Below are 19,761 nucleotides of genomic sequence, written 5' to 3'. Positions count from 1 at the left end.
CCTCAGCAACCGGTTCTTTAGTAAAGATAAAAATATGGGTAAACTATCGACAAAAGTTATAAGATATTAGTATTTTAATATCTTATAACTCCTCCATTTAATTAGGCTGCATTTTTGTGACCAATTATTATGCAGTTGATGGAATATGTTTATTAAATACACTTTCACAACTATAAGAATACAAATTACGGACCCAAATTGATTGTATTTATATTTTTGTGTACCTTTATAAAATGTTTGCTCTTAGCAGTAGTTTCCATGTAACTCGAGTATTTAATGTGATTCTTCAGAAAAGAACAGGGATAATAGATTTGAGATCGCTTTTGAAATCTATTTAACGGACAAAATAATAAAGATTAATCAATCGGCAACAGTATTTCTCATTTTGTGGCGATTGCGATAATCGTCAATGGAGTAACAAACGAGTGGAGGTAACAAAGCCAGTCATTATTAATGATGTAGGCCGATAGGCGGCCGACTATCATTTATAAAACCATTCCAGTGGCTAACACTAACGTAGAAAGTAAGAGCCGCGGACAATTAAGAGATCATATCAAGCACTTCGTGACAAATCTGACGAGTAGTTGGCACAGTGAAGCACTGTGTTACATTCTCGGTTACTGTGTCACGTTACATTTTAGGGTTCCGTTATCAAGTTGCAAAAATTATGCTTTTAATCTCGTCCTCACATCAACAATTTTTTTCAAAGTAATCAATTGGCAAACCAAGTAGATTGACCACTCGATGATAAGTCCCATCGCCATAAACAAAGCAACACTTAGCAGAACATGCTATGAATAAGTCCGACAAAGTGGCAGCCTTTGTCCGACAACCAGAGGCGTAGGTGCTAACCCCATGTGCCTTTAATTACAACGGCAACCACACCCTTCAGACTGAAACATAGTAATGCTGCTTGGCGGCAGAAAAACGAATGGCAGTAGTAACTTCCCGGACGAGCTCTGCCACAAAAGTCCTAGTACTAATAAGTATGTGAGGTAGTTAGCGAAAAATAATACAACGTACCAATGCTCTACAGAGTAAATATACGAACCACTGATATATGCGTTACAGTACAGTATGGTAGGTACAGTTATTTTACTTATGAGACTATTTACAGTCTAGATCAAATTTGGAAGGAAGGTTTTTTCTTTAAGAAGTGAAATTATCAAAAAGTCACTAGAAATATCAAATAATATTTAAGTCTCTTTTTAAAAATATGGTCATTGTACGGGAGTTGTGGTGATACGCTCGACCGTAATAATAGGAAGATCTTCCTCCGAGCGGGTGATCGTGTTTGGGGACCGAGGTCCGAAAATTCATCTTTGGAAGTTTTATATATAGGCATTCTTTGTGAGCACTTCACTAGCGCGATGCAGGATTTTTGTAGCGCCATCTAGTTGGAGACGTATTTTCACGACGTTGGGGTGTAATGTGGAGACCGCTACAATCATTAAAAACAAATAGCATCAAGGGTTTCTTAATAAACTCCCTATAGAAGTAGGAAAATTTTTGTAGCGCAATGCGTGCGAAGTGAATTATTAAAGGCGGAAGGTTCGAATGAATTTCACGATTAGTAAGTTGCGAAGTAGAATCCCACAGGGACTAAAATTATGAGTCCTGCTAGATTGAGGGATCATTCTTGCTGGATTGCAATCTCATCGTGCAACGGAGAAAATGAACAAATAATAGCATTACACTAAGCGTGATAACGTTTAATTTTTCTTTAAAAAACCAGCGTGACAAACTGCATTACAATGTTTTAGACTATATCCCTTTTTTGACAAGAGAGAACAAGGCATTTTGACATTAAAAAGACGGATGATGATGATAACATATAAAGAATATATGCTTTTACTTGAATTGAATTGTATAATGAAGTCAAAGTCAGTGAATGAGAAAGATAAATATTTAAAAATAGTTAAAAGAAAAAACTAAAAAGATACTTAAAATCGTTGGCCACCATCGCTGTAATCAGGAGCAATTTCAATTACATAACATCGAGAGCAATTAAAAAAGCGATTGTGATTAATTAAGCGAAAATATAAAACATTCGACTAGATAGATACTAGATAGGTACCTCATTCGTTACGACCACCTACGCTACTTCAAATTTAATTAACCTGTATATACAAACTAGATAAATCTGAACCCAGTAACCTCACAAAAACGAGAACGAAAAGTAAACTTTTTTTAAATATAAATTACATATTCTCCAATCCTAAAAAATGAGCCTTAAAATTTACACGAAATTCAATATTATATAATAATATTTGATAATATTTATCATTTTCGTAAATCGTATCAGCACTGATGTCCATCAGCCCATCGTAATAATTACTTCTCTCTCGCAGCAATGGATTCTTGAGTTGTATAAATAGTTAGGGGATTTGAGCTCCTTTTTATCCCGGTAAAGCAGATCTTTGCGGATGAATTTGCATGCCAAAGTTAGTGTCAAATATACTAAATATGCCGTAACAAATAATCCAAAGTCAAAGAAAATTTTTATTGACTACCAGGAATACATAACCTTCAAAAAGTCCCAGTCATTTGAATATATCTTTCAAACAATCTCATACCAGGAATAGCAATACAATACAAATCACGATCCATCACAGTTGATTGCCGAAACCCGCTCCTCATTTGCATAATTCTCATTTAGTTCAATTCCAACACTACAACAATAAACTACCGTGCCTAATTCTAATAAATAAAACCAGTCTGGTTTTAAAGAATCTTGATTAACATTTCAAATTAATGGAGTTACGTAAGTTCGTAACTGTAGCACTTTGGGGTAACCAAGAAAAATGGCAGTTATTAACATAATTTTGTTATAGTTATGCGTGAAGCTTTTGTCGGTTATTTAATAGTTTTCCGCGATCCGTATTGATGGATTCTTCTTTAAAAAAATAGATGTTTTGTTTATTTTAGTCTTTACAATCCGTATGTAATTTCCTGATAACATTATATTTATTGTGGTCTATTCTCTTTTATTATAAAGAGAATAAGTATTGTCTGCCAAAAGTAAACACATTTTTTAAAATAAAACAGAACCGAAGTAAGAAGTATGTTTTTCCCACAGCTGGTTCTTTTATTCTTCTAAATTAACACCTGAGGTAATCGTTGCAGTTAGGCACCGAGGACAAATCTCTGCGGTTTTTTCGGTGCTTTTATACTAACCTTTTGATGTGATTGTTTTATTTGATGAATAAATAAATAATAATAATAAAAACTAGTTTAAAGTTTTTCGCTCAAGTCACTAAGGTTTACTGTTAAGTAGTCTATGCTATGTATTCAAAACCCAGTGTACCTATTTATTACTTTTTAATGAATGTATTGTCATTACGTTCTGCGTGCGCTATGACTTCATTGCAAAGCGGATATAATTAAAAAGCTCACAAAAAGTGGAGACACAAATATAAGGTATTGATTGTTTCGCTTACATTTTTTATTGCGTATTTTCCTATAAAACATTCTGCATCTTCGAGAATTTTTACTTATTTTTAATATTTATTCACACTAATATTATTATTATCTACATAACCCTCGGTTTTACTTGAATAAATTGAATGTATCTAATCTTCCATATTCTGTATGGAAAAGCTGTCTATAAACTCCTTTATGTGAAATCTCTTCAAGATTAATTCATCCGTGCCAAAGACTAGTTTGAAATTAAAAGAGATCGAGATACCAATCATAAAAATTGTGTCGTCCTCAAATTATCTTATGAGCTTAATAAAGGTGTTTCGAAGCCGGAACAGACTTTTTTTTAACTAAATTGATTTGAGTATAAATTATTCACAAGTCAGACAAAACACAATTTATTCAGACACATCAATTTTCGTTATCACCAAACTAAATTACAGTGCCATAAGAGTATTGAGGTCAACTCCACCATATACGATCGCCGTTCAACGTAACACTGTAAGGGTCAACTCGCGTGATCCTTGCTATAAAGTTAACTTTTTGTACGAGCTCACCGCACGATACCACCTTATAAGGGTCAGGGAGTCAAACACCATGTTAATAAACCTTAATAAGTCACTCCGAGATCCGAGATTACCGCGGCTACTCTAGAAACCTTATCTACCTAATTATCGAACGGTAGAATAGAGGAATGACTGGGAAGCGGGCATTAATAACAATTACAATAAACCAATAAAACTATAAACAGAAATGAGGTTTGTACTTTAAGTAATTGGAATGGTCCCAGCGAATGCAATGTATATAGATTGAAAGGTAGTTAGAAACTAAACGGGAATTATTCCTTTTTGTAGAGACATTGAGTTTGTAACGCGATTACTTGGAGTTTATGTTTTAAGTTATTTATTTCATTGACCCATGTTTCTGAAATGTTCTGCAAAACAGTCAACCAAAAAATCTTGCTGCAAAATTTGATAAGCTATCTATTTTGATCAGCGTTTTGTCGGAACGCCAAATCATTAAGTAACCTTTGGTTAACTCAAATCATAATAATGATTATTGCGAAGTGAGCTTAACTAACTTTTGTTTTGTTAATATTTTTGTACCTAATGAACTTTTGGTAACACTTAAAAGTGAAACACAGTCAATAAGCCTTTTGGCTAATTTGATATGAGACAACAGAAGGAAGGATTAGTGCCGTTTTTTTGGAGTTAACTATGAATAAATACATTGCAAACTTTGTTGGGCGTTAAGAAATAATAAGTAGCCTGTATAATATTTTGTACTTATATATGGGGCGATTTCTCTTTCTAAGCTTGTGATAATTTAACAGTTTTATAGTAATAAGGCTAATAACTTACTTTGTAGGTATTTCTTGACTTTATTCTTTTACATTCAAGCTACTATAACAATACGGTTTAAAACTTATTTCAGTAGTGCAAAAATGTTTAATGATCCAATATTATACATACCAACTGGATTATCGTCAATGTCGCCAAATATTCAGTTCATACAGTTCTATTATAATTAATGGGTATGTAGATAACCTACATAAGGTGTAATTGACGGAAAATCGATAGTATTGTCCAGCGGGCACACAGCAAGACGTGGCAGCCAAAGCGAATTTATAGCTTAAAAAAACATTTTGGTGGAACAAATAATTATACCGTTTAATATTATTGATGATAATAATAATGCTATAACCCTCCACGCTGCCTCAATGCGGGTTGGCGGACTTTAGCGAACATATATTCTTTATGTTAGTAATAAAGTAGTAAATGGTAACGATAGTTTATTGTTCTCTCTTAGAGTAGGGATTGAAACCAACCCCAAACTCGTAATACTGTTACTGAAAATTTCGTGATGGAAAACCCAATAACCAATATTATATCCTCTTGATGCACATTTGAATTTGCTAACTATTTATTTCATTCGTATTTTTTTCCAAACAGCATTTAAAAATTTTTTCATGATATTATTTGTTCACATAACTTTTGACAAGTATTAAAAACTCTTCTTCAGAAATCAAAAAAAAAAATGTTCATAAGTTACGCACCCAAGCACTTATTCCCAGTAAATTTAAGACAATTCAAAGTCGTATCCTTCCTTTGATCAAAACACATTAATTAATTTCCTAAGAAATCTCAACATCATAATACCTAATACGTAGATATATATCATGACGAGTAATAAAATCTTTTGAATATTTAATTATAAACTGTCTGGAAATCCGAAAAGCATAATGAAGTGAAACTTCATTATATCAAACCGGGATTTTGTAATCCCTACCCAATATAGGATTAAGTTAATCTGCCGCATGAAACATTAGCCGCTTTTTATAGACTAACCGTATACAAAGCTATATCACAAACGCGTCAAAAGGGAATTATTATAAGTGTATTAGGAGCAACATTTTATGAGTTTCCAACAAACTGAACTACGTCTGACCAATATATTGTATTGGCTTAGTCACGCTATACTTTTAATTAAATGGAGGTAAATGTGAAACTTTTCGTAGACACATTTTTTTTGTTAACCTACTATATATTTTATGTATTTTATCTATATATATATATGTCTTCTATGTACTATATTTTACATATATATTTAATTTAGTGGTCTAGTAGTTAGTGTAGTAGTATGTCGTCATGGCGAACGGCATAACGCTCTCTTTTGTCGTCATGCCGCCTATACAGCCATACATGTTCCGTAATAATTAACATTATAAATATTATTTTTGTAATTAATTTTAAACTCCTGTTAAAATAACAAGCTCTTTTTGCATTGTTTTACATTTCGTGTATTCGTTTTTTTTTTATAGTTTTTGGATATATAACATACATTATTACATATTTTCTATCTTTTTTTTCTAATACAATGTGTCTGTTAATTGCTTTGGACATATAACGTGTTATGAAAATTGTTTTGTCTCCAAGTTTGGTATTTGAAAACAGATACATTTTCTATATTGTCTAGTTCTAAATTTCTATCAATTTATCTCCGTACCACTAATTATATTTGACGGCCGAGTGGCGCAGTGGGCAGCGACCCTACTTTCTGAGTTCAAGGTCGTGGGTGCGATTCCCACAACTGGAAAATTTTTGTGTGTTGAACATGCATGTTTTTCAGTGTCTGGGTGTTTATCTGTATATTATAAGTATTTATGTGTATTATATTCATAAAAAAATATTCATCAGCTATCTCAGTACCAATAACACAAGCTACGCTTACTTTGGGGCTAGATGGCGAGGTGTGTATTATCGTAGTATATTTATTTATTTATTTATATAATCTTAGGGTAGGCAGTGCTTTTGTGAATGTACGAAGTGCACGCCACTGAGTGTGCACGAAACCAAGAGACGAAAACTATAGTACAGTGGTATGGTTAGCTAAAGCAGGGTCAGTACGAGTTACGAGATTGCGCCGCCAGTACCTCCCGCTGTTCAAATGAACCCCGCAATCACAGAAATGGTATGATAGATAGTACCTCACTATGATCGCAACACCTACTTATTCCTGTTCCACCTATTGTGAGAGTTGATGTACGGTTGATGTGATTTGCAATTGTTGTATCGGCGATCGATTATGTATCATATATTATGCTTGACGTTTAGATAATTTTCTGGTTATTTAACAATACTTTTGTTTGGCTATCCAATGTGCTATAGAACTAAATAAAAAACGTGTGTACTCGAGTACACGCCTTTGCCTTGGCTTTTCAAAAATTTTATTTATTTTACCTTTGGCCTTATTTTACGTTTGCAGTAAAAATTACACTTAGAGAAAGGGTATTGTTTATATTTTTGAAAGTCAACTGTGAAAACCAACCTTTTTTAGATAAACTAAAATGTTGACTATAGCTAACTTCATGGTGTCGGTTTTTTGTGACGGTGTACGCGCGCATCGTAAAAATTTACTCTCACCATTTTTCCCTAACGCGCCTAAAGAAGTATAACTTCAACTAAAAATTAAGAGGTCAATTTTATCACTACAAGAAACTATGTATCTGTTTTAACAGCAGACGTAAAAACTTATATGACAATTTATTTCCGTTGGATTGTTTAGAATTTATTATACCTACTATCTGTTTAAAGTTTCGTATATCTTGTTTGCTGTGACTAAGAATACCGTTACTTTTTTATTTTATATTTTGTGAGTCCATAAATTTTTCGCATCAAAGATATAGGACCACAACTACTGGCTAACCTGTTGGCGGTACAACCTTTTTTATGCATGTAACCCACAACGTAAGATTTTGTAAAGCATTCGTCTTTGTACCCAGTCTTCACCTTTGATACTCACAGAAAACCCACGATCCTCATTCCACAATCACAATAAATGCTGGTACTAATCTAAAAATGGTCACGATCGAAGAGAAATAATGGCCTAGAAATTATCGGCGATCATCAAGCAATTGAAGCGCTTACGGAAAAATGACAACTTTGCACAATATTTTACGGCAACCTTGTTGCAGCGCTGGGTGGTTCGAGGGATAATGATTTAAGAGTGTGATTTGGATTTGGACGACCGTGTAATAATTCCTTAATTACGTGCCTTCGGTTTGCCGAGTGATCGAATGGGTGTAATTGCTTTCCGGTCGGGCTTAAACGAGTTTAATTGGCACTGTTGTCTGAAATAACATCATTATTTTAGTGAGGTTATGATAAAATTAAGCCAATACACTCCATTTTTTTTAACTTGTTTTATAATGTAAACAATCTTTTCATTACTTTTTAATGTAAAGTATGCTGTAAAATATATAAAGCAAGTTCAATATAATAAAAAAAATCTTTATGTATTTTCTTTATGTCGGTTTTTATTATTATCCTAACAATTTAAAATTAACATTGCACGAAAAAGTAACGAATTGTTTTTTTGAATTATGAGACAAGGAAGAAAAAATTTACTTTAGAAATTAATAGACCCGAAGATAAGGTGGAAATAAGTCTTCTCAGTATTTATCTATGAGCGTTTTATTAAATCGCGAAATAGTCTTTGATTATGCCTTTAATTTGATGAAATCAGTCAAAATTATTCCTCAAGCAGCTGGCAGTGATAATTTTGTTTATTGGGTTTTTATTATTATCTTAAAAAGTTACGTAATGGTTGTTTAAATTATAAAACAGGTAAGAAAAATAGACTTTAGAAATTAAAAGGCCCGAAATAAAAGTAAACTTTTCAATATTTATCTTTAAGTGGTTTTTAAACCAAACAATCTTTGATTATGCGTTGATTTGATTTATACCTGGTGAAAGTAGTCAAATTTATTCCCTAAAACAGCTGGCAGTGCTTGGAAAGTTTACTCTCATGCTCATCATTTCGTTTTTAGATTCGTGAAAAAAAAAACAGTTTTTAGGCTTAAAACATATTATGGTGCTTTTTATGTTGGAAATAAGTCGCTAAATTAAACTAAATAATCTTTTTTCAACTTAAGCTATTTTTTTTATTTTATACAATGGATACATGGAAAAAGTGCTTCTAGGCAGTACTTTTGTGCATGTATGATGAGCACGCCATTGCCAACAGAATAAGCACCATTGTCTCTTAAGTAGAATAGGTTAGGTATGGTAATTGTGCTAAATAAGAACATATTCATAGTAGTTTAAAATCGTTACATCGGCTTCCTGTAGATGAATATGAGATCTGCTATTTTATTCCGGTTTTGTCAGATAGAAAGGCGTTCATATCATTTGTCTAGACAATCAAAGACGTCGATATCTAAGATATAAATAAAGATCCCGCGCACGCGACTAGATTGAACATCTCAGACAGTGCTTATGTAACACAATATTTTACCTGTTTGGCGCCATGGAAACAAGCTGTTGTGACGGTTTGAATCGCAATAAATTACTCTACAGGCTACCTTTATTCGTCATTCGGACCCCTTGTCAGATATCAATAGACTGAACAATAAATATCCTTAGATAAATGAATATCTGAACACGGAGAACATTATATGATAAAATCCAACCAAAACTATTGCCCACTAGCTGCATCGCGCTGTTTCGCTAAAGTTTATTTCATAATCATATAGTTCTCAGCACATCGATTTCAAAACTCTGAGCTGGTACCTACTGTGGTTATCTTGACAGAAAAGCCCTAACAAAGTTTTGCCTAAATGGAACCTAGGACCTTGTGTTCTATAGCTAACTTGCTTACTACTTAACTATTTTGTATTTATCATATAATTTGTTTTTTAATGTTAGATTTATGAATTGTCGAAACTCAAAACACAATTTTATAAATGTGTATAATGCATATAATTTGAGCCTGCGACCTCTAAGCGTTTTCTTATTTGAATTTTTAAAATGTATAAATATTTTATTTCTTTCACGTGTTGGGAGAACCACTATAATAAAAATAATAAAATTACAAAACACAATGAAGCATTTAATCAATCTTTAACATTTAACACCACTAAAGACAAGTTTACACTAAAATTACTACTTTAAATAAAGCAACACAGTTATTATCTTACTCCATTAAAGCGGCTATTAAATATGAAAAGTATTAAGTTCATTAAAATATCACAGCTGATGCCTTACGCAATAGAGCAACTGGCTAAGATATCAAAGGTAAGTATGCTAGAAGGGTACTTTCCACTGGCATTCTAGTCACTAGTGCCAGTGAACTTGTTATTTACACAACACGGAGATAAGCTGGGTTTAACATCTGGCTATTATTAAGCTCGACGCCTTGGGCACAGATCACGTTTGTTATCTCAGATAGCTATAATCTATGCGCTGTTTTCACATGCCTCACGAGGAATGCTTATAAATTTGCGACAGTTCTTTTTTTAGCATAGATTAATTTAATTTTCCTATGGGTACCTAGTACCAATTCTATCATGTGACAAGAAATAGCTCCGTCTTTTTTTACCTAATAAAATATTAATTTCTCTTAACTTTAACGTCTCAACCTGTAATACTATTTCAACATAATATTTGCCATTATTGAATATAATTAAGACAAGCTTCAGCCTAATTGAACTTGTTAGCGTGGAATTATCTACTGTTTTACCGCGATACAAAATTATGTAGAAAGAAATCTGTGATAATTTTGAAATTTATCTATAACCTGTGCCCTTCGATTTAAATCACGTAAGCTAGGTAGAGCACACTCTGAGCAACCAATGGCTTTCCTCAATAAACGGAATCAAAGAATAGAGATATATAATAGTGCAGCCCCCTTACCCGCAGCTGCTGCTGGGCTCTCCATTACTCTACACTACTAACCTCTACATCACTCTATCTTATGAGAAAGAGAAAATCTGTGCGCAGAAATGAGACGTTATTATTATGATGAATGATAACGTCTTATTTCAGTGCACAGATCTTCTTCACGCATTCAAGCAGCGTGCTGGAACATTACTCTCTCTTATGAGAAAGAGAAAATCTGTGCGCAGAAATGAGACGTTATTATTATGATGAATGATAACGTCTTATTTCAGTGCACAGATCTTCTTCACGCATTCAAGCAGCGTGCTGGAACATTACTCTCTCTTATGAGAAAGAGAAAATCTGTGCACAGAAATAAGACGTTATTATTATGAAAATGATAAAATAGTTTGATCAACATCAATACCATAAAAAGTAAACCATCCACTATAATCAGTGGTAATGGTACCACTATGTACCTATAGTGTGCCTATAACCACTGAATACGACATTGTAAAAGCTCCCGTGACGTGGATTACTCCAACGGTTTCGAAGAGAATCCAAACTTATTAATAACGCCTTCGCTACTAAGTGGGTGCAATCTTATAGTTCAGTTCGTGCTTCACTTTGCGAAATCAACGTCAACCCATATTCGATCGAGCCTCGCTCCGGTGAGCTATTGCACGTTTATATGTTAAACCGATACCCAAGGTGTCAGAGTGTCGTGACAGGGTTAGCAAACCTTTAACCCGGAAAATGTGCAGTAGGAGATTCAATATTAATTTCATATCTGATGTTGCGCGCTTTATTCACGCGAAATGGTTGTCAGTTTCAACTCCAGCGGGGTTCTGTTACTGACAGGCGTCGGTTCCGTTTTATTATCTTGAAAGATTTATTATTTGAGCTTTTATCTGGACGTGTGTTGAGAGTGGAGAGGGTTACACCACATTTTACACTGAAAAACCTTTTATCGCAGGAGATACAGTTTTTATTTCGCATCAGAATTCAGTTACCTTTCTGACAGTTGGTATCAGGTGGCGTTTTATCATCACCATACATTTATATGCGATTGGTATGCAATATCACTTCCAAATTAATTGTTTTTTTATGATCGGTTGGCAATTTGTTAGAAAAATACAATGATTAACATAATACAGTTCATCATCATCATCATCATCATCATAATATCAACCCATTAACGGCAAACTACAGGGCATCGGTCTTCTCCCACAATGAGAAGGGTCAAGGCCGTCCACCACACTGGCCTAGTGCAGATTGGTGGACCCCATAAGCCTTTGAGAACATTATGGGGAACTCTCAGGCATGCAGGTTTCCTTACGATGTTTACCTTCACCGTTGAAGTAAGTGATAGTTTAATACGTTAAAACGCACATAATTTAGAAAAGTTAGTGGTGCTCGCCGGGATTCGATCTCGGCACCCAGAAAGTGAAGGTGAAGTCCTAACCACTAGGCTACCACCGCATTGACTGTGTTTACTATAAATACTAGAAGAATGGAGCAAATCATGTTCTCCGTAGATCCCAAGTAAAAGATTTATCCTCATAAATATTAACTATGTTTAGGGAGGGTTGAGTTAATTTGTAATAATATGTTTTTTTTTTAAATTATGCAGTTTGATGATGACATAAAATGTATTTTTTTAAATAAATCTAAAACCGTGAGCTTCTTTAATGTCTCCATTTGTTATCTATCGGAAGTGATAAAATATTTTTTTCTACGTATTACCTATTCCTTGACCTTGTCATATTTACGGTACTATGAAACTGCAACGGTAATCTCCATATTATAATAATGTACATAATTTTGAACACATACAATCTCCATTAAGTAATACAGGAGCGGATATGAACACTAAATTGAACGAAAGCCTGTAGTAACACAGCCATAAAGTGGTAGCTTCCTGGTTCAGCAGAAGCGATTTCATAACACAATTTTCCCTTTCGCAACTCTGAGTTTGTGGTATTCAGAGATATGAGTAATTTACAATTGATTATGGCTCGTGCTTTCCTTATTCTTACATTCAGATTCCAATCTAACCGTCAAGTTTCTACCTTATATTGTTTTGATCCTTAACACAGTATAAATTTGTTTAGGCCTAAAAAAAATTCAAAGATTTTTACATGATTATAAATATAAATAAATATACTACCACAATGCACACATCGCCATCTAGCCCCAAAGTAAGCGTAGCTTGTGTTATGGGTACTAAGATGACTGTTGAATATTTTTATAAAAAATATACATAAATACTTATAATATACAGATAAACACCCAGACACTGAAAAACATTCATGTTCATCACACTAACATTTTCAAGTTGTGGGAATCGAACCCACGGCCTTGGACACGGAAAGCAGGGTCGCTGCCCACTGCGCCACTCGGCCGTCCGTTCCGCCGACGATTGCTTTGTATATTATTCATTTCACAAGTTTTAGTTTTTTGATTACAAGAAATGTTTTTACCGGGAAATTTATATCTGAATTTTACGTAGCTTATGCAATATTTAATCTCTTTAATCGTTAGAAAATTAATAATAATAATGCGTCCGTCACGGTCTTCGTCTCATCGATCGGATTACGTTCGTTAACACCTTAAGGAATTCATGGATTAATCTAACCATAATCTTACCTAACATGGAAACACTCTCCAAAATCATTGTACACGTTTTTGGTTTCTTCTTTGCATAAGTTTGACAGGGTTCTTCAAAGCGCATGGGTTTTATTTAAATTCGACAAGCCTCGCTATAATGTTATAATGCCTGTCTGTTATAAAAAAGATATCTAGTACCAGTGTTCTGTGTCCAATATTACCTGTGGCAAAGGTTTATACTCTTTGTGGTAAACGGTCTTCAAGTAAAAATAGAATACTAACTTATGTTTTCTTTCTTACTTCTTACTCTCTTGCAGTAGTCCTTACTCGCTGTTAGTCATCAACATCATCAATAAACTATAACTATCCACTGCTGGAATAAAGGTCCACGCTGGGCAGACGGGTTCGCAGTAGATGGTAGAAGTAGTAGTACACTCTGTACTACTACTTCTGATGATGAAGATGCTGCCCGTTCTCCGTTATATTCCCTTAGTCGCTTCGTACTACACCCGCGGGAAGAGTGGGGTGGTGCCAACTGTATTCTGATCTGCCGTCACCACACGGCGAACTTCAACGAGAAACTTCTTACTCGTAAGTTTTAGATATGCAGCTATGCATTCAATTACCTACCTATTTTTACGTGGGGAAATCGTGGGATGAACCTTGGTTATGAAGGGCTCATGCCGTCTAAAACCTCACAGTGTTCCCCTGGTCACCTGGGGGCTGGGCCACAAAACGCTTTCGCATACATCAGCGGATTTAAGTTTCCAACCTGGATCAACGTTGCTTAACCAGAAAAATTAACATAAATTGTATTTTATAGTAAGTACCTATACCACAGTGCCTCTGCGTTTATTTATTAATGAAAACTCTTTAGCAAAAGGAAATTCAATTAGTGAACAACTGAAAGCTTCTTTTGTGAAATCGTTACTTAAATATAATTCATAAAGACTGTCTTAAAATAATATAATGTATTGGCAAACGTCGTATAAAATTAACATCAGAAATGCTGTAATTATGCTTAAACATAATTTTTGTAAACAGTATTTTCAGTAAAATCTTATACAACGGAAAATTGTTGGAAAAATAATACTTACCCTAAGAAAATCGTGAAAATAAGGTGGCATTCCTATTAAGAATTTTTGCTCATTTGAAGAACTGAGATCAAAATTATGAAGGGAAAAACATAATCATACACAAATATATATACAGACTAAAGAAGTGCAAAACGCATGAAACGTCTGATGTTAATAGACTGCTCTAGGAACGTGTTTCAGTATAGATCTGTGCCTATTGCAACGCGCTTTGATTAAATTTTTTTTATTATCCATGTAAAGGTTTCTTGTTGCAAAGCCGTATACATAATAGTTATATATTGTGTGCTTACAAATAATATAGCTGTGGCTGTTTTTTTTTGTTTGTTTGATGCAGGACTACTAGAAGTATTAGATTTTTTTGTAATATATTATATGTAATATTATATATAGTCATAGGCTACTAAATATCATGCTTTGAAATTTAAACACCGAGTTCAGCTACTAAGAACTGTATTATTATTTTAGGTTATTTAAATTATTGTTGCTTATAAATATATACCGCAATATAAGGTTTCCTTTCGTTCGCTTCGTTTGGACGTAATTTATCGTTGGTAGTTTCACTTGTAAAGTGGACATAACAATACCTAACGGTACTCAGATCGACCTACGATCTGATAAAGATTATGCCCGGATAACTCGCTTGAAGCCAAAAACCAAACACTGATAATATTCCACTCTAGAAGTACCTTAATATCCTCCGTTATATTCGTTATCCATTGTTTTCTTTCTCAGTATTAAAGATTTTTTTTTATTAGACTTGATAGCTAATATGACCTCCGATACGAAGGGACTTTGGTTCTATATGTACGTGCTGCTTGACAGGGTCGCGATAAAGATAGCAAGCATCATAGAGAAAAACGTAACACTTTTACTATCCCGTATAAATAAACGCTTATACCTACCAATCCAACTAACACTTGCAACGTCGCGGCCATCATCTACTTTATTATAATGGAATTAACTTTTTAAATTACAAAATACAAAAAAAATACTTTCAGTGGGTCTTATTTAGCTAGGACTAGCTGAATATACTGGATCGAATAAAAGAAACCGGAAAGTAAAAATTAAAGATATATATCAATTCATAAGCATGACGACAGAGTGCTACGTAGTAAAACAAAATCAACATTCAATTTACAAATTCTTTTACCGCCTGTCAGATCAGACACGGTATTTACATAATTTAACACAATAAGTTGTAATAATCCCTGTTTTACTATAAACTAAGATACTCAAAAGTATTAGATTTAAGAAGTAAACATAGGAATAATCTGATGACATCATGATCCAGTTTTTACAACGCCATAAACATGGGTATTTAAGTAAATACCGAGTCGTAAAAACATGCCCGCCTAACGATACGACTTATGTAATATTTACTTCTATTTAATGTAAGGCGAAGCTAAAGGTTATCTTGTAACAAAATATCGGTTCGTTTATAGAGAATATCAATGCATTCCGAATTTCTTGGCTACTACTTCGTTGCAGAGGCCACTGTTACAACGTTTTTATATTATGATTATTGATTAAATATTTCTAAAATTAAGATAAACAGATTAAGTCAATTTTGAAAATGGAATTATCCCAACATCCTCCAAACACGGAACTCATCTGACTTCACTTGAATACTTTGGACAAATTAGACTATATTTTAATACGCTGTGCGGTGTCCTACCTGCACTTAACATGGATGTTAATGGCTCAAATACACTACTTGTTAGTACAAAAGAAATCTGAGTTCATTTAAAAGTACCATAAAATCAGCTATAAACAGCAATTTCGTTAGTTGCAATCTTGGTTTTCAGGTAAATTCTCCGCATGAACTAAGTTGTTTATTTCATCATCATGAGGCATACACTATCTTGTTTTATATCTTGAGGTAATCTTCAAGGCACTCATTGACACTCAATCTTAGGCTGCACAATTTATTATTCACGTGACAGATCCGGTAAGATTAAGGTGAACGCCTGTCTAAATCATAAAAGTATAACGTGAGCCTGTTAGGACAAGCTCTTGCATAATAAAGAAATCGACCAAATATTAAATTAAAATTAAACCGGTGAAGGTTCAATTTTAATTTAATATTTTGTAGATTACTCCCTAATTGAAATGAAAATCTCAACCAACGAGCGTTAACTGAACGTAGGTCTTTTGTAGAGCTACTAACGGCTGTATTCGGCATCTAGTGGAGTAGTTTATTAATGCTAAGTGTTCTTATTGCCAGAAGAAGTAACTCTTATTCTGCTTTGTATTCTTATTATTTCCAATAACCTTTCGGACGATATCGTGACAAGAAAATCGGCATTTTGCTACATCTATTTTTGTGTTAAGAAGAGAACAGATTTGGTTCAATAAAGGAATCCTATTAACGTCCTCGAGTTCTCTTTTCTTGTACTTTGGCAATGATCACGATCATCTCGAGACTGTTTTCATCTTTTCGGGCAATGTGAACGAAGTAGTTGAGAATAGCGAAGATGGAAGCATTATACACAAACAAACCAACATCTAAAATAATATTTTTGTTCACCAGGATGACGTTCGCAGCGGCGCTGGTGTTGCTTGCGTTGTGCTCGGCGGTTCACGGCGGCGACCCGGTGTTCGACCCCAGCACGCTCATGCGGCTTGTGCTGGTACCAGCGGACGCGGCAGTCGGCTCCGTCATCTACCGCGTCCGCGCCTCCGATCCCGACTTTGACTATCCGTTGCACTTTGAACTCATTGGTAAGCCAGACCTATTCAAATAGTAAAATTTTAAAAATGGAACTACTTTAAAAATTGTTTTTATCTATAACCATGGACAGTTCCTACGAGGATACAACTACTTTACTAAGAGGATACAATATAATGTATTAAGTGCGACATCCATATGTCAGTTTCCTGTGTTTCGTTTGTGTTTGTGTTTCTGTGTGTGTTTAGATTTATAACCACAAAAATAATAATGTTCACCTTTACTGTTTTACTTTAAAAATCCCGCTATCCTCCTCATGCCTTGGCAAGTTAGGCAAATACCGGTTCTTAGTAGCCGCATTAGAGCAATGTGAAAAATTGAAGCTCTAAATTCTCTCCCCTATGAGACCAAAGGTCTAAGCCTATCTATAAGCCTAAGATGATGCAGTCTAAGATGGTAACGGGCTAACCTGTTAGGGGTATGGCAAACTATATTAAACTCATACCCATACCTAATCGAGCAAAATAGCGACACGTCGTTGTAGTTAACATGGTAACTAGTCATGGCTAAAGCTTCAAACTAGACAAGAGATCTATTATTAGTAAAGAGGAGAATTTTGAATCAGTTCGGATAAGTGGCTTATCGATATTCATTTTTATCCGATCAGGGCAAATGGGTCGTCTAGACGTCGGCGTCGAGACGCTGCCCTGCACACGCTACAACTCCGTCTGCCAGGCCAACGTGATCTTACTCCGACGCTTAGAGCCTGGCCGATACGTGGACTTCCGACTGTCAGCCCGGAACACCCGGGGGCGAAGCGCCCGGATCGCCTGCTCCATCACCGGCACCAACGCCACTACGCCTCGAGACACCATATTCCCTCACCAGCCTGGCATTATTTTGGCTGCCGAAGTAATTTTACTATATTATTTTATATAGGAAGACACAATCATATCTTGGTATTTTATTATCTAGACTATTCTTAAACAAATTATTATTCGTTAGATCACTAAAAAAAATTAGCAATAATGGGTACATGCAATTACTATACTGAAAACATTAAACATCCGGCTTTAATAGGACTATTAGGCTGTTTATTTATTTAAAAAAAAATGTATAACTGAAGAATTTTGACGTATAGACATATATTTAAGGCAAAATCTCTTTAAGTTATTCCGCATTCCAGCTGTCTAAGAACTATAAAATATGTCCTTAGGCTATAAAAGTTTAATCTCTTGCCCCAAAGAAAAATAAAGAAATCATAAAAGCTAAAAGATGTTGCCACTTTAAAAAATAAGAGAATAATCTCCATCTATTCTATTTGCTTAAAGTAATATTTATATAGCATATAGAGCTATTAAGTATTTTTTTTACCAAAGTCCGCCACGTAAAAAGTGCCGATATCTTCCCAATATTTACGTCATTAAATGAAGCAGCCCCATCCGCCTGCTGTGATGTTCGTGATTGATGATGATGACGGCAGCCTCGCTTCGGAAACGAATTTCAGAATTAACTGCTACGCCTAAATAATATTACGCCGTCAAATTACGTTTAGCAATACCTTAAAATTATTTCTTTTTTTATATTTAAAAAGTTAAGTTTGTAATATCACCGAGCACAATCAAAATCTATCTTACATTTAATTGGTTTATAATTGGCATCTACAAATCAACCAATCTCACTATAAACTTAAGTTTTTTTTGAGGTTTTTACCTCATTTGTTAATAACAAAACGCCTGCAATTAAACAGCCTATTTAATGCAAAAGTGGTTTTTCAATCACCCTGTAGCCTTATTATATTAGTGTTTTATCATATCAATCCATTACCGGCCCACCAAAGGGCACGGGTCTCCCCCACAATAAGAAGGGTTTAGGCCGTAGTCCACCACGATGGCCCAATGCGGATTGGTGAACTCCACATGCCTTTGAGAATATTATGAAGAACTCTCAGTCATGTAATGCATTTATTTAATGTAGGTTTCATCACGATGTTTTCCTTCACCATCCAAGCAAGTGATATTTTAAATTTAAAACGCACATAAAATAGAAAAGTTAGGGGTGCGAGATTCGAACTCGTCCCCCGAAAGTTAAGCCGAAGTCCTAACCACTAGGCTTTCATCCCTTATTAGATTAGATTATTACTTATCATAGATCCTAATATACTTTATTTATTAATTAACATTACTAAAATTTATCTTAACAGACATAACGTTATGCAATATAAGTAATTAAATACTGTGACAATTTAGTATGCAATACTAAAAAAACTAAAAACTAAGAACTAACGTTGCCCAGACAATAATGTATTTTTTAAATGAAATTAATCTTTGGCTTCTTGTTTCAGGATGCAAAGCGTGGAACGGATCTAGAAATCGTGATCGCGAGGAAAAATCAGCTATCGCCGAAGCCTCTTGAACTCGAGCTCTGGGTATGATTCCTTTGAATATTTAACCAGAGATACGAGGTGATGATTGGATTTAATGATGCTCCTGTCGTGTTCAACACGCATTTCGCCGTAACCGCATAATGAAGTTTCGCTGCCACCGCTAATAGGGCTCATTTACACCGTGGAATCGCGTTGACGGAATTTCACCATAATAATTCATTTACTGTTTCACTTTGAGTGAAATTTAAGTGTTATACAATTTAGCTTGATGATAATCTTCAATGTAAATTTACGCCTATAAAGAAAATGTTTTAGATTTTGTTATAAATAGGTATATATAAATTATTGCTATTCTTTAAATATTCCTTAACCCAAAGATTATTTCAAATGAATAAATATCGAGACTATATCTGCAAAAATCGT

At 34.4% G+C, this 19,761-nt stretch overlaps 1 protein-coding gene across 1 annotated transcript in view; it reads left to right on the top strand.

The window, feature by feature from the left end:
- LOC120627680 (cadherin-86C) overlaps positions 1-19,761 on the top strand; it is a 167,178-nt gene that overhangs the window by 126,662 nt on the left and 20,755 nt on the right. The window contains exons 3-5 of the mRNA XM_039895705.1: positions 16,815-17,005; positions 17,620-17,864; positions 19,297-19,380. Coding sequence (XP_039751639.1) covers positions 16,816-17,005; positions 17,620-17,864; positions 19,297-19,380 — 519 coding nt within the window. The 5' untranslated portion in view covers position 16,815. The remainder of the gene's footprint in view (positions 1-16,814; positions 17,006-17,619; positions 17,865-19,296; positions 19,381-19,761) is intronic.

This window comes from Pararge aegeria, chromosome 11 (assembly GCF_905163445.1).
Source record: "Pararge aegeria chromosome 11, ilParAegt1.1, whole genome shotgun sequence".
Classification (NCBI taxonomy): domain Eukaryota; kingdom Metazoa; phylum Arthropoda; class Insecta; order Lepidoptera; family Nymphalidae; genus Pararge; species Pararge aegeria.
Note: the sequence above shows the minus strand (reverse complement) of the source record. Positions and strands in the feature narration are given on the sequence as shown.